Source organism: Eschscholzia californica, unplaced genomic scaffold (genome assembly GCF_041429995.1).
Source record: "Eschscholzia californica isolate CP2 unplaced genomic scaffold, dmEscCali1.0.p SCAF_5, whole genome shotgun sequence".
NCBI lineage: Eukaryota > Viridiplantae > Streptophyta > Magnoliopsida > Ranunculales > Papaveraceae > Eschscholzia > Eschscholzia californica.
The window spans coordinates 43,188,298-43,212,421 of NW_028238472.1; the positions used below are offsets into that span (position 1 = coordinate 43,188,298).

At 37.4% G+C, this 24,124-nt stretch overlaps 2 protein-coding genes across 2 annotated transcripts; both read right to left on the reverse strand.

Annotated features, from left to right (window-relative positions):
• Positions 1-147: 147 nt before the first annotated feature.
• Positions 148-7,281, reverse strand: LOC147539434 (kinesin-like protein KIN-12B). The gene is made up of 16 exons (XM_086639259.1): positions 6,484-7,281; positions 6,026-6,157; positions 5,845-5,928; positions 5,598-5,723; positions 5,435-5,494; positions 5,301-5,354; positions 5,120-5,212; positions 4,921-5,016; positions 4,619-4,764; positions 4,286-4,435; positions 4,075-4,204; positions 2,696-3,985; positions 2,479-2,577; positions 2,208-2,360; positions 1,227-2,078; positions 148-620 (listed from the first exon to the last, which is right to left on the reverse strand). Exons 1-16 carry the CDS (start codon positions 6,814-6,816, stop codon positions 300-302), a joined length of 4,119 nt encoding a protein of 1,372 aa, XP_086495385.1. The 5' UTR covers positions 6,817-7,281; the 3' UTR covers positions 148-299.
• A 2,398-nt stretch (positions 7,282-9,679) lies between these two features.
• Positions 9,680-22,289, reverse strand: LOC147539435 (putative UDP-N-acetylglucosamine--peptide N-acetylglucosaminyltransferase SEC). The gene is made up of 28 exons (XM_086643613.1): positions 21,763-22,289; positions 19,772-19,917; positions 19,451-19,549; positions 19,210-19,260; positions 17,302-17,418; positions 17,124-17,180; positions 16,281-16,400; positions 15,967-16,029; positions 15,794-15,872; positions 15,189-15,298; positions 15,052-15,105; positions 14,886-14,953; positions 14,702-14,804; positions 14,373-14,575; positions 14,137-14,233; positions 13,646-13,717; positions 13,486-13,562; positions 13,276-13,389; positions 13,114-13,198; positions 12,387-12,554; positions 12,196-12,306; positions 12,031-12,117; positions 11,494-11,621; positions 11,295-11,377; positions 11,063-11,168; positions 10,781-10,927; positions 10,353-10,473; positions 9,680-10,104 (listed from the first exon to the last, which is right to left on the reverse strand). Exons 1-28 carry the CDS (start codon positions 21,944-21,946, stop codon positions 9,991-9,993), a joined length of 2,964 nt encoding a protein of 987 aa, XP_086499739.1. The 5' UTR covers positions 21,947-22,289; the 3' UTR covers positions 9,680-9,990.
• Between the last annotated feature and the right edge of the window lie 1,835 nt (positions 22,290-24,124).

A 24,124-nucleotide genomic window follows, 5' to 3' on the forward strand; every position in this document is an offset into this window, starting at 1 on the left:
GCAAAACCGTTGCTCTGAAAAATTCCTCCCATCCAATTAAAATCTATTATGTTTGCATCAAGAACAGCTACAAAATCACTAGAGAAAAGAAATGATTCACTCACTCAATTCAAATCAGTAAACAATCCAAATGGGGTAGAAACAAGATTAAAGAGAACCAATATATTTATCATCACAAATAGTGAGAACTACTTCTATTTATCTAATGTAATCAATCGACAACAAGTTTTATACAACAAACACAAACTGTAATTATAGTGAGTGGAACTGATAGTAATACAAACTCGATCTATTCTTGTTTAGATGTTGCATCGATCATATCCAGAGAACCATGGAAATGGCTCGGTTAGTTTTGAAACATCAGTATCTTCTTCTGCAGGGTAAAATGATTCAAATTCTTCTCTCCATTGTTGATCACCGTCGGTATTATGTTGCTGATCTTCACCGTCGTATATGGCCATGTCGGTGTCATTTTGTACTGGTCTTATTGCTTCCTTAGGTAGACGAGACTCTGCAAGGAACTGATTTAATGTAGATATTTCCTTTTCATGTTTCTTTGTCAATTTTGCGATTTGTTTGTATGCTTTATCAACTTCTTTCTCTGCTTCCACAGCTCTCTTCTGCAAGATGTTTTAAGAAGGTTAAGAAATTGATCCTACACCGTACTAGATGAAACCAGAAAAAGTATTACGTGACAAAATGATGCAAAATGATGTACGAAGAATTATATGAGTAAAGGTTATGCCATTCACAAAAAATATCAACCTAAACAAAATCATAGCTAAAACAAACAGTCACCAACTATAGTTTATCTATGAAGAGTTGGGTTGAGCTAATTGCAGGCATGATAGCTAATTGCAGAGAACACCATGGAAATGGCTAACTGCAGGCATGAAACGGTAGCTAATTGGAGGCATGAAGCGGTCCATCGATCTCCCAAACCTCTCGTGAACACTCTTCCATTCCTTGGGTAAAACAATGATAGTGGCCATAGGCCACTCAATCCTAACTTCAAAATCTTTAAGTAGGTAAGACTATTCCGTATGAAATAGCAAAGATTATGGTAACGACCCATCGTCCCTAGGTACTCGTAAGTTTTAGTCGAAAAAACACCGCATATATAATTGCTACTTCCAAAATAAGGAAAAAGGAGAAACTAGTTCCTATGTGATGATGATTTATTTGCACAAACAAAAGAAGCATGCATAAAACAATGTAGAATTTACCTGGGACATAAGAGAGACTTCTTCTGCTTCTTTCAGTCGAACGAGTAGTTCACCAGCAGCCTGTACAGCCTCAGCTGTATCTCTAAGTTGAGCCTGTAGTCCCTTCTTCTCGTCCATAAAGTACCGTTTTTCTTTTTCTCTCTCTACTCTTAATGCTGAAATTTGAGAAGCGAGAGAATTTATGAACTTAGATTCAGCTCCCCTGACTCCTGCTTTAGCTGCTGCTTTTTTAACATCTTCTATCCCTTCTTGCATCCTCCTCTGCCTTGCGAGCATAACTAAATGCTTCTCCTGAAGGTCAGCATACTGTTCTAGAATTCGTGCATGCCCCTGCATTGCCCGACGCATTGCTTCCGTAAGTTCCTCTGAACATTTTTTCTCAGAATCAAGTTCAACCTTCTGTTTCTCAGCAAGACTGCGGGTTGCTTCAAGTTCAATTCTTAATTCTTCAGTAAGAGAAATCCACTTGCTCTCTTCCTCGGTCCAACGACACCTCTCCTGTTCAATTATCTCCTCAATGCTTTGCTCAAATTTGTTCTCAATGCTTTGTTCGACTTTCTCCTCATTATTTTGCTCAGTTGACTCAGGAATTGAACAGAGTGGTGCGGGAGTAGACTCGACAGGATATGTTAGCTGAAGTAAGGGACTTCTTCTTCGAGATGATAAGGGCGAAGCAGAAGAATCCACATAGTAGTGTAATTGACTTCTCAAATGCTGAATCTCTTCCAGCAACACATCCTTCTCGCCCATATCAAAGAAATTCTTGTAACTATCCAGCTCATCCTGAACTCTTCTGAGCTCAATTTTTGTTCTCAATAACTCTGGATGGTTCTCATATTTCTCTTTCAAAAGCTGCGCCCAACAATTAATTGTATCGGTACTTTAAAATACAACAAATTAAAAAAAAAATGGATATTCCGGTTCTGTAACGTATAACAAATTGTTCCACATACGAAAGTCAGAATAAAATTTATATAATACCTTGTGCTCATTTGTAAGTGATAACAGTTCATCCTCCATGAATTCTTCAGTTGGTAAAACACCATCCATAAGGCTCTCGAGGCGGATGATTTTATCTTCCTTTGTCTGTTCTATTATTGCATTGCATTCTCTCTCATGCTTATATTGCTGGACCTGCAAATCCATGGCAAGTAAAAGCAAAAAAGTAAGAACAGACACTCAGGATAAGTTAAAAGATTTTAACCTTCCAGATGGTAAATTCTGGAAAGGAAGATGGATAATAATAGCTAACCAGACGGTTAAGTTGCATAATTTCAGCTGTTTGCTTGGCACAGAACTCTTCGAGTGCCATTTCTCTCCTTATTGCTCCTGCTAAGACCTTTTCAACTGCCTACAACCAGCATGAAAAATCAAGTGATGACTCATAAATAATATAATCAAACCAACAACGAGAAAAAAGAATATAATTTCCTTGAAACATCTCTTTTTTTCTTTCTCTCGGCACATACCTTTGGCACTTGCTTCTTGGATTTTTCAGCAGATTGCGATACTTCGACAGGTACTAACTGCAGGTTTGAGTTATCATTTTCCTCTTTAAGTTCAAGTGGAGGAGTTCTGCTCTTGCAATTTTGACATAAAAAGGCGGTTAAGTCTTCTAAATGTTCCTCAGAATGTTGTGGAAGTGATATTACATGTTCCTCGAAATCTTGTGGAAGAGTTTGAATTCCCACATCGACCTTATCAACTGGCAGGAGAGGCTTCAAGTCAGTAGTAGGTTTATAAGAAAACCTAAATGAAGAGCGCCCCAAAGCTGCACTCTTGTGGTGACTATCAATCATTTCAAGACCACGATATATACTTTCGGCCAGGTTATCACTCTGTCGGGGGCAATTCTTACTAGATGTAGAAAATGCATTCGGAGAGTTACTTTTTGGAGATCGCTCAAAAGATAAATGAAGATCCTCTGTGCTCAGTTTTTTGTCCTCTGCTAAATTTTTCTGGGAAGCTGATAACATTGATGATGTCCTGAGACTTTTCCTGCTCTCATTCACTAATGGGGAGACACTAAATGTGGGAGAATGAAGGACCGGAGACACATCGCTGGATGGTATGCAAAGGTTGGAAGGAAAAACTGAACTTGGAGAACAAGTGAGAATATTGTCGGGGACAGATGCAGCTTCATAAACTCCACCAACTAATTCAGAAGGTTTCTCCAATAGAACCTCAGATGATAGTCCTCCATCTAAAACCTTTTCCCCTATGGACTCACTTGTGGAACTACGATTAAGTGGGTCTGCTTTTGTAGTAGCAAGTGGTTCCCCATCAATAATCCCAGGATGAACTTCATTGTTTTGCGTACATAGAGTGAGTTCTATACAACCATCAATAACTACGTCATGTGTATCAACTTCTACTGCTTCTAATACTTGACAATCTTCCATGGTCACATCAGCTTCCTCAGATCCCTGATTACCACCACAGGCACTTTCTGACGGATCATTGGGTTGCTCTATTCCAGAAAAAGTCCGATCGATGGATTTCAAACTTCTTCTCTGTGAACTATCACCACCAACAACTCTCTCGCTTATGTTCTTTTCTACTTCAACACATAGCCTCTCAACGGCTTCTTCATCGATTTCCATCTCTTCATCACTATCATCTTCAATATGAGGTAGTGTAGGCCGGTTGAGGCTCATTTTCAAGATATTCAAGCTTCTACGGGCATTCCAACTTGTTGTGTAACCTCCATTAGCATCTGTCCGATTATTTGCATTTGCTTTCATCCGAAGAAGTTCATCCTGGTTGAAATGACAAACATGAAATCACTAGTTACGCAATTGAGGTTGCCATAATGAGCGGATGGTGGACGTAAAATGCAAAATAGTACCTTTAGCTGACGTATCACTTCTCTTAAGACATTCACATCATCTTGCATTACTTCGTTAACAACAGCCTTGTTTTTAATGGATTTTGCACGCTGTGCAAACCTTAATGTACTGAAGGTTTCACTCTTACAGCTGCATTATTTTACTCTACATGAACTTCCACAATTGAATAAAAATGGAAGTCTAGAGGCAGGGAAGAGTTTAAAGAGTTACCTTTGGGCAGGAGAAATAGCACATATCATTGCTAATCTTGCATTGCCACCTAGAGATTCTTGCAGTAGGAATGTCAACCTGGAATCTCTATATGGGATATGCCTTTGCTTTCCTGATTGGGAAACTTCAGCAAGAATGTTTATCAAGTTCCTGCAACTCCCACGAGAAACCATAATAAGCACAGATAGCTAAGTTTGTAACTGCTTAAATAGATGCAGATAAAAATAGCCTCGTCAACTCGTTGGTTAAAGCAACACCCATACAGAAGCTAAATGCTACTTTGCGCAGTACACACTTTAGACAATGATATGAAGTTAATGAGAACAAACGTACCCAAGCTGTGATAGGGATCTATTGATATTCCCTGCTTCCTTCAAACGTTCTCCTGCAGCACCTGTAAGCTTCTGTCTTTCTGAACCAGCAAGATCGACAAGATTTATTCTGCTAATCTTGAAACTGCTTAAAGTGTCCGCTGAACTCTATATAAAAACATTTTAGTTTAATTAAACAAGAGAGCAAATTTACGATTATACTCTATCATCAGTGAACTTAACTTGACAGCTACAAAACTTCACATAAATAAAGTAATCCTAGAGTACAATGATAGAATCAATAAAGACCAAAGAAGTATATACCTGGCATCTTGACTCCACAACGCAAGTAAAGACACTATGAGAACGAGAACTCTCTGCATTTATGCTTGTTGCCCCAATCCTCCTGTTTGATAATCCCTGTACCATTATGCCGTGGAACGGTAAATATTACCCTCTCAAAAGAGTTCAACATTCCACTAGATTTTCTTTAATCGGTAAAGAGTTCAAAATTCATTCACACCTTTACCAAAAGATGCTTCACATCCTTCATTGTGCATACGTCCTCCTCTGTAAGGTTCTCGACGTAGACACCAGACTTCACATCTTCTCTGATCTGAAGAGGGCACCCAATATAAATTAAAAACACCACAGAGGCAAAAGAATAAAATGAAAAGCAAAGAAACATAATTAAATAAAATTACCTGAAGGTTCCTTTGACTTGGGTCCAATAAATCAGTGATTTGTTCGTTATAAATCTGGCATAGAAAATTGTGATTACCGGACAGAAATAGGATTCTAATTAATGTATATAATTGAGAAACATTCAACTATCTACCTCAAGAAATGAACAACGGCAGTGATACTTGAGTTGCTTGTCAGCATGTTTAATTTCCTCCTGTAAACGGAAAAGAATCAGATTGTCAAGCTGTAGCATGCAACATTGAAATGGGCTTTTCATGGATTTAGATTTAATAGAACAAAACTAAAACTAAATTCACCTCTTTCATGCGTGCAAAAAGTTGCTCGAAGACACGGGGTGTTAAACCTTGTTGATTGGAGGAAGCATTTTCTTCCACCAAGGCATTGGAGGGTCCCCACATAGTGTAAGTCTTTCCACTACCCGTCTGATAAATTAAGCAAACTTAGATATAAAACAATATTCACACAAATCAACTCAAGCAGTCTATACAAATATAGGTCAATTCGATTAAAATATAGGCTCCGCGCTGATGGCAAAAAGAATACCTGCCCGTATGCAAATATTGAACTGTTAAACCCTGCCAGGCAGTTCTCGACAAGGGGAGCACCTACGAGCTGGAATATATCTTGCTAGAAAAACGTATAAGAAGTTAAATTAGAATACTCAGAAGCAAACAATACAATACCAACTACCACATAAAGTGCAATTTAAGAAGAAAATCCTTACTTGTGACGAAGCTGTGTCGGCAACAGAGTCAAATGTGAAGGTATGCCCAAGAATTGACAATGATTCAGCTGAAACTTTCTGTACAATCATTTCTCCTTCATCCACATTTGGAGGACGCATTCTCACTATTACCTGTACAAATTAAACCACATTCAAGAACTTAAAACACAAACATGAAATTGTATACTTGGTGAAGGTTGGATGATAAATGAACTGCACAAAAGAATGATAGACGCAAACCCTAATTCAATTTACTCCAATAAAAAACCTAATTATGAACTAACATTGATCATAGTAGATTGAAACTATAGAACAAAATGTTAAAATGATGTATCCTAAAATGTTTAATATTTCACTTACGCTAGGAAAAAAAAAAGGAGATCTTGGGTTTACAGATTTAGGGTTTCAAACATCACATTTGCACTAAAAAAAACTCAAGAAAACAAAATTAAATCTACCTGAACTCCAGAATCATAAGACACTGGATAACTATTCTCAGGAACTGTTTCCATAACGAGCTTTCTTTTAAGGGGATTAGAATTTGAAGATGGTGGTCTCGGAGGAAGAGGGCTTTTCATCTTTCCGACTGAAGAAAGTGTTTTAGCAGCAACTGAAGGAGATAAATATTCTTGTAATATTCCATCAGAAGGAGGTGCATTTTCTTTAAAAGATTTCTGCTTTCTCAAAGATCTTGTTTGTTTATGAGAAGAATTAGGGTAAGGAGATGATGCATTTTCTGATGTGTTGTAATCCCTTAGGATTACTCCTTTTGGTTGCATATAGTTCTTCATTCCAAAGAACAAATCTAGAGAGAGAGAGAGAGAGGAAAAAAAACCCTAAAAATTTGAAGTGGGAGGAGAAAGGGGGGGAATTTTAGGTTATAGAGATGAGAGAGAAAACAGACAGAGAGAGAGGGAGAGAGAAAGAAAGAGCCGTTAGAAGAGCGGAAGATGATGAATTTGAAATCCGTAAATTTAGTGGCTTAATAACTCACATGGTATAAGCCATTGGGGAAACGAGAAAAAAAAAATTGAATTCCGAATCTCGAGGAGAAAGAGAAAGGTGGAGTATCCCATCTAAGTTTTGTAGGTAGGAAGTTATATGGGCGCCGCTAGTTTCTAGGAACCCCAACCGGAGAGGAGCCGCCAAAATTCAAATGGCTTAAGTATTCTTAAAGGAGGATAAGTTTGGGAAGTATAATCTCAACCATTGAAGTGGTTTAAAATAAGTTTGAGATACTATGAGATAACTTTAGGCCAGCGCTTTGGGGAAAGCTAAAAAATTTCCGGGGTGTGAAGACTTGGTCAAAAATTGGTCAAATTTGTTTGACAATTTTATTTAGGGGAAAGCAAAATAGCTTCTCCACCTCACCTCTCTCTCTCTCTCCACCTCACTTCTCTCTCTCCACCTCACCTCTATCTTCTCCGATTAGGTCGCCGGCCGGAAAATTTTCCGGCCGGCGACCATTAAAAAGAAAAAAAAAAAAATTTTCACTCTCTCTCTCTAGAAACTCCGGCGAAGGGGTTTCCCTTCGCCGGAGTTCCGGTCTGTTCTTCAACAGATCCGGTCTTCAACAGGCCGGATCTGTTGAAGAACAGACCGGGACTCCGGCGAAGGGAAACCCCTTCGCCGGAGTTTAGAGAGAGTGAAATTTTTTTTTTTTTTTTTTTTTTAATGGTCGCCGGCCGGAAAATTTTCCGGCCGGCGACCAAATCGGAGAAGACAAAGAGGTGAGGTGGAGAGAGAGTGAGGTGAGGTGGAGATAGAGTGAGGTGAGGTGGAGATAGAGTGAGGTGAGGTGGAGTGTTTTTTTTATTTCCCCTTAAAATTTATTTCCCCGGAAAATCTCTAAAATTATACATATTCCCTTTAAAATTTCACACCCCGGATACTATTTAGCTTTCCCCAAAGCGCTGGCCTAACTTTAGGAGGTATAATCTTAATCATTGAAGAAGAGGATATATTCTGAAAGGTCACGACTTTGGGACGTAAAGAAAAATCTCCGAAACATAAAGACTTAGTCGATCAATATTGACTTAGGGGGCATATTTATCTTTTAGGCCAGAACTATCTTGATTGAAATTGCCCATAATCATCATGTTCTCACTCTTTCTCTCTCTCATGTTGTTCTCTCTATCTCCCAATGCCTCTCACCACCTCTCTCTCTCTCTCTTGTTCTCTTCCTCTTTCTCTCTCGTTTCTTCATTTTCTATCTCTCACTCTCTCTCTTGTTCTCTTCCTCTCTCGGTTCTTCATTTTCAATCTCTCACTCTCTCTCTTATTTTCTTCCTCTTTCTCTCTCTTTCTCTTACTCTCTCGGTTCTTCATTTTCTATCTCTCACTCTCTCTCTTGTTCTCTTCCTCTTTCTCTCTCTTTCTCTTACTCTCTCGGTTCTTCATTTTCCATCTCTCACTATCTCTCTTTCGATATCTCATTGTTTCTCTCTCAATCTCTCACTGTTTTTCTTTTTCTCCCTCTCGTTGTTTTTTTCTCTCCCACTCTCTCACACAGGCACAGTTTCGGCGAAGGGAAGTGTTCCCTTCCCCAGAACCGAGCCTCGAGGAGGGGTTATGGAGAAATGCGCCCCGAAGATTTTTCTTTATGTCCCAAAAAAATAATTTTTCCTTATTGTATAGATTTTTTTTCGGGAAGAGGAGAATTTGAAAGTGACTAACTCGCCTGCAGAGAAGCTTCCCTTTGCGGGTGATAAAGAAGAGGTGGAAAGATTGACAAAGAGGAAAAGAAGAAGACGAAGAAAGATGAAACTAGAAACCTAACCTCAGATAAAGCAGAATGGGGACAACTAAAGACATAGCAGAGAGAGGGAGATAGAGAGAAGCCAGAGGTTAAACAGCTGAAACAAGACAGGTCAAGGGAGAGAGGACAGAAGAAGAGAGATACACAAAGGGGGAGAAGATGGAGTCGACGGCAGAAGGATACCCCTGTTAGCACAACTCTTTCTCTTCGCTTTTTCCTGATTTTTTTTGTGGTTCATTTACTTTGCCCACGCGAATGGACCAAGTAGAATAATTTTGCCCTCGGGTGTATTCACCCTCAGGTTTATAAAGTCAGGTCACACAATAAATTTTTTCTTGGAGGTGTTATAAGCGCCTTTATTTTTGTTAAAATCACCCCTTTCCTTAGTATTATTCCCTTCCACTTTTCGCAGTTCCTTTTGCTAAAATTATAATCTATTTTCTCAAAGAAGTGTTATATATACAAGAGATTTTGACTTATTTTGTGACTTGATGACTCGGTTTCTCTAAAAGACAAGAATTTCAAGTTTGACTACGATCAGGGCCATTCTATTCCCAAGTAAATCAGCATGTCGCAAATTAAGTGAAGATCTTTTGTACACTTCGTATTTCCCATCCCCTCGTTATCCTTTCTCTTGTTTTTTTTTGTTGAATTGTCCTTTCTATTGTTGTTCTTCAAAAATAGAAAGCAAAAGGGAAAAGTACGATAAAAAGTCCAACTATAAAGGCCTGCCAACAGCGAAGTCCATATCGAAGTCCCACAATAGCAAAAATCCATATAGAATTCCCCTTACCGTAGGAGCTGTCCCTTCTTAGCCTGGAGATGGCTGATTCAAGAACAATGTCAATTCTTTAAAATATTAGAAGCAGACTAGTATCTCAAAAAACCAGTCTGTATTTAGGCCATTCATCATGTCTTCTCATTCAAAAATATCTTAACTCTCTATATTTGTTTGAATCACTACTTGCTCAACTTATAAATCTCCCCAAGTTGAATAAAGAACAAAAGAACAGTTTTATCTATATCACCATCTATCCCAATTATACCCATTTTTATCCCTCACTACAAGAACATGGCGAGGACCGAACTGGGCCAACTCCAAATGAAAAAGCTAAGAGTTGATATCTATCTCAATTACTCCAATTGTATTGACTCCTTCTGAAGAGTTCTTTATATACAATCTGTATAAATAATACCTCTTTCCCCCTTATCTATTTATGGGGTACTCCGTGTCATTCTCTGTTACTTTGAAGTGCTGCGGTGCCTGGCCTGAGCAATGCAGATTCCACATCATAAAAAACGATCTCTCCAGATTTCTTACCTGAATTCATAACAAGCAGCATGTGAGTCATGCATCTAAGAGTTTGAAGTTATAAGACAAATATAATTTTTGTAACCTGTTCTGATTGTGGTCGAACAGAACTTATTGTTTTGATTGGTTGCTTTTCATAAGTTTGGTTAAAATTAGTTTTTTATGAATCAATTGAGATGAAGGTTTATTCCATCAAATAATAAGAGTGGTATCGGATCCCAATGGATCACAAGACTTAAATTTATGCAGCAACTCACCCATCGTGCTGTGTCGAATAAGGGGCAAGTCAAACGAGCTGCTTTTAGCTTGTTAGTAAGAGCCTCGAGCTTTGGACGATCCAATGCCAGTGACACTGCCTTCTCCTCGTACTCTTCCATACTTCGGAAAATCAAACAGCAAGAAAACAAATGAGTTCATATATACAATCTTTTCTAACTTATTTTGTAAGTTTCATACATACGTATATACATTCCCTCTTTCTCTTCGAAAAAATTATCTTTTTTAACAACCAGAGTCATTTATTAAGCGACTTTAAGTACAAAGCTCTCATATCTTAACAGCCTTTTGTTTTCGAGCAATCAAACCATCTTATTGAGCGTAACGTCAGATGGTGAGATTTTGTCAATTAACGTCTCGAGTAGAACAAAATGGGACTTCGAACCATAAGTACATATAAAACATTTACCTGTAAACAATCATCTCTTCCCCAAGTCCAGTGGCTAGACACAATGAACCGGCAACTCTGGTGGCCATCTTTTCCAGGGGCAGTGTCACCATTGGCAAACCAGCCCAGAGAATATCTGTTCCAGTTGTGTGAGCGTTGCACAATGGCCTACTCGGTAAAGGAAAAAAACTAATCATTGCATGAAGTTTGAAAACGATAAATTGCTTGTTTCAGAGAAATGAAAAATAAACAAGGGAAGACAAATTGAATTGTTAAAAAACGAAAGATCCACAGTGACCCTACGTGTCAAGGAATAAATCTGCTAAAGCACTCCGCCTAATGTGCTCGCCTTTCATGGCAACATCTGTGAAAATAATCTGATCTGATTGCACACCCATGGCAGCAGCATCTGAACATGACCCCATCAGCATTAGTGAGATAAGTCAAAAGAAAACAAGAAACAAATTCTTAACAAATCATCGCATATCTTAAGACAAACAATGTAGAATTCTTAAGTGATGCAACTAAGACATACATGAGCGGAGTCTCATTTCGCCTGCAGCTGGAAATCTAAGAAGCCAAAGTGCACTATTTGGAACACGCTTAAGAATATTGCACCTGCAAAGAGTAAATATTGGGAGTATTATGGGGAAGAAAGTCAGAAACTCTTAGTAAGATAAGTCCAATGTCAGATAAAGGAGTATTAGTTTTTTAGCAGAAAAAAGCAGAGTTACCAAGTAGTGAAGATTCCAGGGTCCATCTTATATAACTGATTGAAGCATGCAAAAATAAATTTGTCCTCAGGTAATCCATAATCAGAGCGTTTGAACTGACAAACTGGATCGAGCACATCACGATTTTTCTGAAAAGAAGAAGACAAGCATGATTAAGTAGCATCCACAGATACAATATATTAACATAACCACGATATATTCAATTACCTATAGGATATAAAATATTAAAATGACTGAAACTAATTAACAGTCCATGACAGGATCAACACTAACCATAGTCACAAGTAAAGCATAGCCCCACAAAGTGGTCAGAATCATCATGTGGAAGAGTATTCTGAGAGCATTTTTCCATAAAAAAGACTTACGGTGACACATGATTAAGTAGCTAAGGTTCTTGAAGGTAATTAAAAAAATTGTTGAAGGACAAACAGATCGTCTTTAGATAAAATTGAAAAACAATATTTTCGTGAGAGCAACACACACATAATGATTACATGGCAATGAAGATTCTGAAAGCAAACAAGTTTCAAGATTTACCTGCTTATAGTCATTTACAAAGTAACAATGAGGAAGATGAACAAGCTTCTCAGAGTAAATGTGTTCATAACAAGTTGGGGAAACAAACTGCAACATAAGAAGTGATGTGTGAGGTAAAAAAAGAATATAAGAAGGTCAAAAAAGGATTATGATGTTGATGCCCACCTCATCAGTAACTAAATAATCTATGTATTTTGCACCAGTAGTTCCAGGAAATCCCATGTATGAAACTTGAATGGGAGCAGGCTGCATAGCGAATATTTCATTTCTTGCACCCTGTGGAATAAGCAGAATAATTCATACATCAAATAGATCCAGAAGCTTCCAGGATTCCTCGGTATTAGCATTACTGATACCTTAGTATAGCCGTTAAGGTTAATTAGGATCTGTATCTTATCCTCATTAATCAGTCTGGCAATCATATCGGACGACATGGAAGATACATCGACAAAGTGCTCAGCTTCAGACTGAATACGCTGCCTCCATTCAGTACCATCATTCTGACTTAAAGCATAACAGAAAACCTGCAACCGAATTTGATAATATTATCCAAGAAACTTATATAAAACTTATGTAACATGGAAGTTAGTACGTGTATCATTATCTAACACTGTTAGGCGGTGTCAGATACAGCGACTAGAAAACACCAATAAAAATATACTACTGTACTGTTCACATTCAAATTTCTAGTCTTAATTTAGCTAAATTTTCTGGTAGAAGTAGTTTTTTCCATTTTACTAACGATTGTTTAACGTTTAGGCCACATAAAAGCTGCCATCTTAAAGGGTGTTTTATGGCCGAAATATGATAATGCGCAAGTCCACACAAGATATGCATTCAAAATCACATCATCCAATGAACTGACTGCAGTATCTTACGAGCACCCAATTATCCTGTGTGACTACCCGAGTATTGAAGTATCTGACACGGCAAATTCTAGAAAAGAGTATCTATCTTAGTATCTTACATAGATATAAAGGTCAGAAGAATGTGAAGACACTCGGATAATCTAAGAAACTGACGAGAAATGAAGAAACAAACTAACAAACAAGAGAGCAAATGGAATCATGAGTCCTCACTTACCTCCAAATTTTCTCTGTTATGCATTCCAAAAACAGAACCCATAAGATGTGATAGGGGGTGATTTCCAAAGTCGCTGCTCACATAGCTGGATTGAGAAAAGCAACTTCTGTCAAAACAACCAAAGAAGATGAAACTGAACAGAGTTTAGATGCAAGATCTTACCCAACTCTTAGTCGTTCGTTTCTGTCACTCCTTACAGGAATTCGATGGGGGTGAGTGAACGGAGGAAGACCAAAGCGAGAGGCAACCAAAGAGCAGTGCAAAGCATATTTACAACTGTAATAACAAAAGGAATTATTGAAGGAACAAAAAATAGATTGCAAGGTAAATGTTACCCCTCTGGTTTTGTGAAGGAAAAGATAGAAAAAGGACCTAATTTCAAGTGCAAGAATTGGATCCAAAGGATATGCAATGGCATGGAAGGGTTGCACGCTGGGAAGAAGTGACATCTGAAATTGACAACGAAAATACAACCATTAAATCCAGCCACTCAAATTATCAAAAGTTTTATTCCAAGTATAAAAATAATGACCTCTATCTGCCTTCTCACTATTGCTTGGACTTCCCTGAAGTTGCTTTCCCGGTTGTCCCAATTGCAGACACACTGTGTATATATTAGAAAGACATATAAGTTGTTAGAAATGAATCTTAACCTTACTCTGCGGAAGGCTTTCATCTAGTTGCAGACCATACAAACAACTAAATAAACATTAGACTTTCGAACGAATATCCACAAAGTATTTTGCTTTTTTATCACTAAATAAATACAAAAACTTGAAGGTCTCGACTCTTACATCTCACACATTATAAGCATTTGAACAACAATCTGCGAGACAAACATTCTTTTCTAAGAAACTGATTGCAGAGGTTAAAATAAAAAATATTAATCTCTGAACCTTGATGTCGGAAAACCAAATTATAGGTTGCCTACCTAATGAAAATCAAAGGTTTCTTCTGAAAGACAGAAAAATCGGTGTCCTACAAAATTGAAGACTGAATATAAATTCTGTATCTAGACTATACCTGCAAAGAATGTAGAAGGTTACAAGTAGCTTCTGGGAAATCAGGCCGCAGAATCAATGCCTCACTGTAGCTTTTTATGGCCAAGTCAACACGTCCACTACAAGTCATTCAAATAAAATGATATTACGATACTCATGAGTCGTAAAGAAGAAAAGTCACATAGTTAAAACAAATTTCATTATCCAATACCTAATAAATACATTTTGTATGATGAATAAAATATATATGGTACCTACCTATCTTTATAAGCTGAAGCCAGATTTGCATGAGCTTCGGCCATAGTAGGTCGAATAGAAACAGCTCGTAAGTAATCCTGGATTGCCTCACTAACTCTACCACTTTCTTTTAATGTGTTGCCCCTATTGACAAGAACATCAGCTGCCAAGGGATCAATGCGAAGAACTTCATTGTAGCACGATATTGCATCGGCGTAGTTTCCCTGAGGTTCAATAAAAGTGAAAGAATCTTCCCAATTAAACGAATTATTTAAAGAAAGATGAAAAAAGACCATTTGCAAGATAAAAGATAACTGAATACATATTATAATAGTGAGACGTATTAGAACCTGTTGTTTGTATATCACAGCCAAATTGCTGAAAGGAGCAGATATTCCTGTTGTTACAGCTAATGTTGCTTTATAATATGTAGCAGCAGCACTCGTCATGTTCCTATACGTCTAGAAGTTTTTGTAAAAAGATACACCTCAGGAAACACTTTTAAGAAGTAAGAAAAAAGATAGATATGTATACCATTCCATGTATATATTCCCAATGTTGGTAAGAGCTTGTGGATGATTAGGCTGGAGAGCAAGGCACGACTATATAGAAAAACAAAAGCAAAATTAGGACATATAGAGTTAAACCTATAAAACAGAAGGAACCAATGAAGAATGAGCTGAGTAATGTGAACCCTCACATGGAAGCAGTTGATTGCTTCTTCAACTCTCCCAGCGTCTTTCAGTGCAGTACCCTGATTTAGGATAAAAAGGTAACTGTTAGATTTAAATGGGTCGACATTTAGAACTCTACCCAATGAAATATTAAAGTACTAACCAAGTGGTTGTATGCCTCCACGAATCGCGAATCACAGGCGATTGCTTGCTTGAAATGGATAATCGCCAAATCTAGCTGACCTTGCTCATAGTATATATTACCAAGATGTCCTGCATTACAAAATACATTTTCCTTGCAAAATCATGTGTAGAACAGTAGGAGAGGATGTGAAAGTAAACTGGAGTCAACACCCAACACAAGGTCAGTTAGCTAATTCAATCTAAGCACTAAAGTAGATCCAGCACTCGGGCCTCAAATGAGTCTAATGATAGATTCAAAGAGGAAAACAGTGTTTAGGACCTGAATATGAACAACTATCGAATGACTTGAGTATGCGGAACAGATCAACCACGAATTATAACATACAGACACTCCTTTGAATTTTGAACCATGGGGAAGTCGTGGGACATTCATGGACTTACAAGACATAAAGCTTGCTCTCTCTCTTTTTCTACACAAATTTGCAAAAACAGGAGTTCTGTTTAAAAGTAATGGATACGTAAGATAAGGGCCAATCGCTATTTGAAACCTGTTTGTTGATTGGTTGAACTATCCGATTAATAATGGGAATGCGCAGATATGATATGACTAATAATAGGACTCACCGAAGGCCATCGCATCATCTGGACGGGCCTGAATTGCACGCTGGTAAGACATAGTAGCCTCTTGGGGCATTCTCATCGCCTGGAAAACCAAAACAACTTTGTTGTTTCTGACCTGATACCATTTTGTCAATACCAACACTACTGGCACAATTATCACAGGCTTCACAGCTTACCTTGTAAACAGTTCCTAGGTGTAGATGTGCATCTGCAAAATTTGGATTGAACTTCACTGCTTCCTGTAAAGAAAAGCAAGATATTAAACCCTTGTAAGTGTTTTACTAAGAAAACAAATGTGACTCCAGATATAATAAGCTGCAAGTTTGGATAACACTACAAATTTAGTCACATAATTATTATGACCTAGGCCTGAAGTGGAGAGCGGAAAAAAATAATCTCCCGTGTAAGAAAAATATATCAACAGCCAACACTCGTAGCCAAAACAAAATATTTATGCATGACAGTGGAAAAGATATAACACAATCTGTACCTTGTAGTATTGAAAGGCTCTGCTAAGATCACCTGCTTCCATGAAAAGACCGGCAAGGTTTGACCATGCAACAGCAAAAGTTGGTTGGATACGAAGAGCCTCAGCATAGCAATTATATGCCTGTTAAATCACAACAAACTCGGAATCAACTCATTAGAGCTGTACAGACTACAGTGCAGCACACCATATCCAAAGCATCCGCCACGTTCCCTCAATCCAATAACCCTTGGATAACCATGTCAAAACTCCACATCATAAGTATTGGATGTAATTTCCATCTAAAAAAGAATATTTTGGTGTGCCTTGCAACATTCGATATGAGCCGCACATACATAATTGTTTGCTATAAAATTGAATACTCAAATATGAATTTAAGGTTTCAAACGAAGGTAGCTCTGACAATCAAATCAAGTAATAGTAAAATATTGGAATATTAGTAAATTGGCTGAAACTTGCATGCGCAAAATGAAATTGTACATGAGAAGTAGTAGTTAATTAATTTCAGCTGAAAATAACCTTATACATGAGAAGCTAATGGTTAATTAATTTCAGCTGAAGGTGGCATCCATAACAACATATTGCTAAGAATGCAGACTTGGTACAGAATGCTTTATCTTTAGCAGTTTATGAAAAAACTCAATCTCAGGGAATATCTTGGTGGTGATACAAGCCATGCAGACAAAAAATATGGGACTCCCTGATTACATCATTAACTTAATTTAGAAATTCACTTCTTTTCTCTCTTTACCTTCTTGTCATAACCTGATTCTTCACTCAGATTATGCAACTCCTCTTACTCCAGAATCCAGATAATAGAAAAAAAGTGCAATTGCGATGACATACCTCTTGCACCAAACCCTGTCCTTTCATCAGAATGCCAAGGTTGCAATGAGCATCAACCTATTCCAGCAGAGAAACAATAACATCAATAGCAAGTACGAAAAGCATGAATTCAATGAAGGATAATTCAGAATTAAGCAAGTATATGACAGTTGGCACAATTCAAAAAAAAAGTATATACCAGTTGAGGATTTAGTGCAAGAGCCTGACGACAACACTGTCTTGCCTCATCGTATCTTCCTTTCCGCATATATGCACTAGCTAAGTTGGACCAGGCCTCACTAAAGTTGGGGCGCAGCTGCAAACAACAAAATACTCAAGATGAACATTAGAAAGTGCAGGCCATCTCAAGATCAAAGAAGTTTGTACTACATTGTTACAGGAGAAGCATTTCATACACAATTAATTTTTCTTCATAAAGTCATGTTATCATAAGCATTTGACGAGGCGAAGAAACAAACCCGTGCACTAGCCTAAGCTCTTAACACAGCTGCCTAAGGAAAAACAACATCCGTGTCTTCAGATTGTGCTTGTACTTTCAGTATTTTCCAATACTGTACGGTTTACTCTTCTACTGTCTAGTCCCTCTATGCTAATAGCTATCAGCAGTGAACACACAATGAAGCAACTCCAAGGTAGCCATTACAAAAGCATTAAGCAAGGCATCAAAATCCAGTAAAACTTTCTAAAATAGAGAAAAAAAAACACACAGACCTTTCCCTCTCTGGGAACTCAGTAGCGTGGCTGGGGTTTTGGGGTGCCAGTGCCAAATTATGGTTGAGGCCCTTTATGTAATAATGTAACCACTAACAAATTTAGACGCGAAGTGAAGTTCAAAACATTTATAACTGTAAGAACAATATTAATTGGTGCAAAAATATTATTTATATAATTTTGTTAAATGAACTAAAAATACAGTTTTATTTGTGTACTTGAATGATGAATTTATAGAGATTTGATTAAGAGAATTTGATGTAACTATTAAATTAATAGTTTTTACTTAAAAAATAAATTATTAATAGAGAAACAGAATAACAAAAAGTTATACTTGAGAGAGGAGACAACACAAAACCTAGTAGGAAGATGGATAAAGGAGGAAGGGAGAGAGGGAGACAGAGAGAGAATGATAAAAGATGAGGGATACAAAAATTGGCAATCTTTGTTAGAACCCTTTAAAATACAAAATGAAGTGGGATTTAACTTTTGCTCCAGAGAAGCTCGGGGAGCTAATAGAATCTCGTCCAAATGAAGTAAACACTAGTCCAAAAATGCCAGTGCGAGGATCCTTCACGAGCGAGACAAATTTTATGCCAACTGGCCTGTCACTCCAATACACAAACCCGCCTCAACCTACCGCCTTAGAAGCTTTAGGCATGCCTTTGACAAAATCAGAAGTCTGAAATCCTATGGAGAATCCACTGACACACTTTTCAACTAATCATATGGATCAATGATTAAATAGCTTTAACTAGTAATAGTTAGAAAAAAAATACTATCTCACACTATAAGTTGGTACCGAGCAGTTATACTATTTAGACCAACAATCTATATTGTTGGGATTGAAAGTTGAAACTCGATTTCAGCACGGCTAGGGAGCTTGATCAAGCGTAGTCACAAGAGAAGAGAGTCGGCTATCATATATATATATATTATATACACGTTTGTACAAATATGTTTACTCGTCTTCCTCTCACATTTTTCCTCTCTTTCTCTGTCTAAAAACCTACATCAAAAGGGAAAAAATACAATACAGCAGTACGCCTCAGAGGAGTTCCACACTGGACTAGGACTCAAGCTACTTGCAAATTCAAGTTACTAAGTAGTCCAACTTGCAAGTTGCAACAGTCAGTTAAAAAAGGTGCCAGTCACTGCCAAATATGATAGTTTTAATCCATAATTGAAGAATGCAAATAGTAAGATTTAGGCAGTTCCGAAAACATCCAAAATGTACATTACCATAGAAAGCAACTAATTGCGTAGCACCAAATTTCATTTCCTAAGCTTCTTATCAAAATTTGCTATTAGTAGTAATACCATAATTTGCCTAATATCTACTGAAATTGGGTTAGATATGCTGTGGTAAACACACCTTGATAGCTAACAAGTAATAGCGGATGGCAAGATCAATATTGCCTTTCTCCTGTGTCAGGAAAAGGAAAGAGTTAAACTCCAATAGAACCAAGAAAATAATAAACTTAAATGTATACAATGACAAGTAAAAGGACATAAAATAAGGCTGCAGTTTGGCCGAGAACCTTAGTAGTGTACTAACATCAATAATTATTTGAGTCAATTGTTGTAAATTTGTAATAACTACGTTAGTTGTTTACCTTCCAAGCATTTGCCATGTTTCCGTAACATTCAGCAAAATGGGGATGAATTCGAAGAGCTTCTTCATTTTTTGTGATGCACATATCAAAGTCATGCAACTGGAAAAGTAATTTTAGTATAATGTCAGAGGGGACCAAATATGATAACTTGACAGAAGTTAAATCAACAGGCACAAAATTAGTTGCTCAAACAATTGAGAAGCAACATGAGTTAGCCTTCGGAAACAAGCTAGAGTGCCCCACAGAGAACAAATAGTACAACAGAAGAACATCGAACTCTTTTTGTTTCTTGAAAAGGGAAAGAACATCAAACTGATCAACCTGATAATGAATTGCACCCAAAAGCAGAAGGTTATCAGTGCGCTGCGGGTTCCTCTCATAAACAGCATTGCCGTGCTCCAAAGCCAGTTTATAGCTCCCGGTCCTATATTTCTGGTGTGCAAGGGCCAATAGAGTCTCTTCATCAACTGTATCACCAACAAATAGAAAACAATGACCATAAAGCATTTTACTACTAGGTAATGTCATATTTATACGGCAATATCAATTCAAGAATCACAAGATATGGATTCTTTAAGGCCGAAACTCCATCTCGTTAGCGAGAAAGTCCAGTGCCAATTTGAGACAAGTCAACATCATATAAATTAAAAGAGGCAAAAATCTAAGCAGAACACAGCTGTTGGAAGGATGAAATGGGATTAAAGTCGGTCAAATCCTAGAAGCACCAATTCTAGACCACTCCTCGATCCAAATATGCTTCCCTGCTAGCTAATGATCATTATTGAGTTAATGGGTGTGATAAAAGATGCTTTTAATCATGTTGTGTACTTTAGTTCCCATACTTAGTAATATATCGCACAGACAACCGTCTCTATGCAATAGCATATCAAACGGAATTCATACTTCACTGTGTAGCATCAACCAAGTCTGCGAGGGAATACTCTTTAATCCTAAGGGTAATTGCATGACTACGTCATCTCCATCTTCCTCTTTTGACTCTTTCATGCCATTTAGACTTTTATTAGTGACATTACAACTTATATGTTTGTTGATCTTTTTTAAAGTTTAAATATTTTTGGTTAGTTTGTCTATCCGAATAAACTTATATAGCTCCTTCAAAACGGCCAACATCTGGAAAGGGGAAGTAGTACGGTTATATAAAAAAACTGATAAACAACAATTGTTAATGCAAGCCAATTTTCATATTCTAGTCAAGTTCTGAAAACTTGTTTCTAGGTCCGGATCAATGCTGTCGAAGTATTTAACCAAGATAGCCAATAACGATCAAGTTTCTCATGGTGAGTGGTGATAGATCTTTAATAAGGTCATGTAGTTGCTAATAAGAGACAGACTGAAGGTAACTTTTTTTTGTTTTAATTTATTAAATTAGCAACTTGCTTGCCTTATAGTTTTGGATGCTGATACAAGAATCAATGGTTAGGACATTTCGAGCTACAACGCTAACTAAACAGTCATCAATTGCACTTATTCTTACAAGTTTATAACTCAAACATATGTTCACTAGCCGTACTGCATTAGATAAGAACAATTCACAACATCCTTGTTAGACGCGGCTTAGAATGTCATAATATCGATTATTGACCCACCTTCGAGGTGGTCAGGGTCTAAAAATCTGAGAAGAATTCCTACCTTGATAGGGTACAAAGCTGGGTCGATGAGATTAAAGTAACCAATACTAAATTCACCAAGCCCTAGGGGTCTACGATAGCATGAAAACATGCAGACTGCTATTCTACTCGAGAATTTACGAGGTTGATATTATTATAGTATTGTGATTTATCTAGGCAGTGATGATGGAGGACGATCACGAGTAGTGAATCTGCTCTAGAGCCTTGAAATTCGATAATTTTTTAATGACAAAATGTGCCATTAATATTAAACAGTGAGGGAATTCCAGTTTCATTATGCCACAAATAAAACCAACCCTTTCTTTGTGGGTTTATTCTGCTTCAGTAACCTCACGGGCAAGGTGCCTAGAACTCCATGGAATTCAAAGATGAATAAGAGGCAATGTACTAGTTGACTCTTCATATTTGAAGTCTAAAAAGCTCCTTTTTTTCACTATACCTATGGTTCATTGTAAAGCAATAAGATTCAAAAACAAAAAGGTAACCAATATAAAGAATTTCATTTCACAAGTCATATATTACACAAGAATTGAACCTCCCAAAGAAAAATTTCATCTTTGAGGGTTCATCACAATCTCCAAACAAGCTCAAAGCAATCATTCTAAACCCTAAATCATCAATTTTGAAACAAACAATTCATAATAAATTTAGTATTCGAATAACCTTCATGAGATCCAACTGCCTGTGAGGATTCTAATTTCACAGAAGATACGTCACCGCGATCCGATTCGAAGAAAACCCTAGAAAATTCATTGACACCAGAGAGTTGGTTTTCTTGATTTTGATGTTGTAGTTCATCTGGCCATTGTTGTTGCTGCTGGCGAAACTCGCTACGTAGCGATAACATCTTTCGCGAAACCCTAACGAATTACAAAAAGGTTAAGGAAAATCAGAATGAACATAAAACCCTAAATTCCAACAGTACTCTCTCGTAACACGTTAATTCTTCGGTGAATTTAGTATTAGTTGATTTATGAAGTAGGATAATTCAGATATTATCGCCTATTTTGAACCGTTGATTTATGAATATCGGCCGTTGATCTTAGCTCCTGTTTGGATCATGGCTCTTTATAAAGAGTAGACTGGCTTAATTGAATCTGAATAATCTATTTTTTTTTAAGAAATGGACTACACTCACTACACTCGGTAGTCGTTACAAGGCAGATACATTATTAAGATGTGATAAGCACGATAACTGTCTAAGATAAACCAATAAATAAGACCAGCGCTTTGGGGAAAGCTAAATAGTTTCCGGGGTGTGAAATTTTAAAGGGAATATGTAAAATTTTAGAGATTTTCCGGGGAAATAAATTTTAAGGGGAAATAAAAAAAAACACTCCACCTCACCTCAATCTATCTCCACCTCACCTCACTCTCTCTCCACCTCACCTCTTTGTCTTCTCCGATTTGATCGCCGGCCGGCCATTAAAAAAAAACAAATTTTTCACTCTCTCTCTCTCAAGAAACTCCGGCGAAGGGGTTTCCCTTCGCCGGAGTCCCGGTCTGTTGAAGAACAGAACGGAACTGGTCTGTTCTTCAACAGACCGATCTGGCCTGTTGAAGAACAGACCAGATCTGGTCTGTTCTTCAACAGACCACTTCCGGTCTGTTGAAGAATAGACCGGAACTCCGGCGAAGGGAAACCCCTTCGCCGGAGTTTCGAGAGAGAGAGTGAAAAAGGAAATTTTTTTTTTTTTTTTAATGGTCGCCGGCCGGAAAATTTTCCGACCGGCGACCTAATCGGAGAAGATAGAGGTGAGGTGGAGAGAGAGTGAGGTGAGGTGGAGAAGTATTTTGCTTTCCCCCTAAATAAAATTGTCAAACAAAATTGACCAATTTTTGACCAAGTCTTCACACCCCGGAAACTTTTTAGCTTTCCCCAAAGCGCTGGCCATAATTAAAGAGGTCTAAAGCATGACAACAAAGAGCATAAAGCCCGACAACATCTACTTTATTTAGTGTCTAAATTACAAGGGATAAATTTTTTTCCACCGAGACTCGATCCCAAGACTTCATGGACTTAAGAGGGGTGTCCTGCCACGACACGAAAGGGTGGTGCACCTGAATAATCTAATTTATGGACGCAAAACCAACTCAAACTGGTTATCCAGACTAGTTAACCATCACAAGCGAAATACGGAGTAAAATAAAATTCTGATATATATATAAGACATAAGTCAGACTTAGAATGTGACTTTTTTTTTTGTTGAAGAAATATGACTTAAAAAGAGCAAAAACTGTTGTAGTTTAATGGGGTACATTGTCGCTAATTTGGGTATCATCGGTGGAAATGAGGTGGGTCGAGTGAAGGATATGTCTTTGCAGTCTGAAGACTGAAGAAGATGTAAGGTATTACATTGGTGGAAATGAGGTGGGCCCAGTGAAGGATATAAGGCATTACATTTTAGAGAAGAATTTTATTAGATTAACCTTTCAAAGAAAAATGAATCCAACTCTACTTGTGAGTTAAGAAAAACAAATAAAATAAGACAAACAAATAAAATTAGAGAAACAAGTAAAAGTAGAAAGCAAATAAATTTAACAATTGAATGTTAGAACTCAAGCATCATAATTAGATAATCTAGATTAATTATGTCCATTAAACTAAACGAGAATAATTTTTCAAATTTTAGTCAATTGTCTATCTACTAGGCATAACCCCCGCCCACCGGGCGGGGGCAATGCCCCTTACGAAATGCGGATAGTGGGCTAATAAAATTGAGATTGGAATTGTCTATAATTGGTACTCGTCTAATGTATCACGTCCAACTACGAATGAAACGTATTATATCATATATGCGTTGGGAATGATTACTCAAGTGATCCAATTTCTTTTTCTCTTTCTGATGAGGTGTTGTCGAAGGAAGTCTGTTTAGGATTTGAACAGAGCCGTGGCTGACAATTTGAGGGGCCCGGATGAAATTTGATTTTGAGTCTTTTGTGCAATAAAAAAAAGTTACGAATAAAATGATAAAAAAAAAAATATCTTTGTATAATGTGTAGTGTAGAGTATAAGTGATTTTTT

What these genes read in the sequence shown, in the direction of transcription:
- LOC147539435 (XM_086643613.1), bottom strand. Translation starts at nt 21,946, where the DNA reads ATGTTATCGCTACGTAGCGAGTTTCGCCAGCAGCAACAACAATGGCCA. An exon ending in GGCAGTTGGATCTCATGAAG is followed by an intron (nt 19,918 to 21,762) that starts GTTATTCGAATA and finishes TTGGTGATACAG; the next exon opens with TTGATGAAGAGACTCTATTG. An exon ending in TTGCACTAAATCCTCAACTG is followed by an intron (nt 17,181 to 17,301) that starts GTATATACTTTT and finishes CTGCTGGAATAG; the next exon opens with GTTGATGCTCATTGCAACCT.
- LOC147539434 (XM_086639259.1), bottom strand. Translation starts at nt 6,816, where the DNA reads ATGAAGAACTATATGCAACCAAAAGGAGTAATCCTAAGGGATTACAAC. An exon ending in CCGACACAGCTTCGTCACAA is followed by an intron (nt 5,929 to 6,025) that starts GTAAGGATTTTC and finishes ACGTTTTTCTAG; the next exon opens with CAAGATATATTCCAGCTCGT. An exon ending in AAGTCTCTCTTATGTCCCAG is followed by an intron (nt 621 to 1,226) that starts GTAAATTCTACA and finishes AACATCTTGCAG; the next exon opens with AAGAGAGCTGTGGAAGCAGA.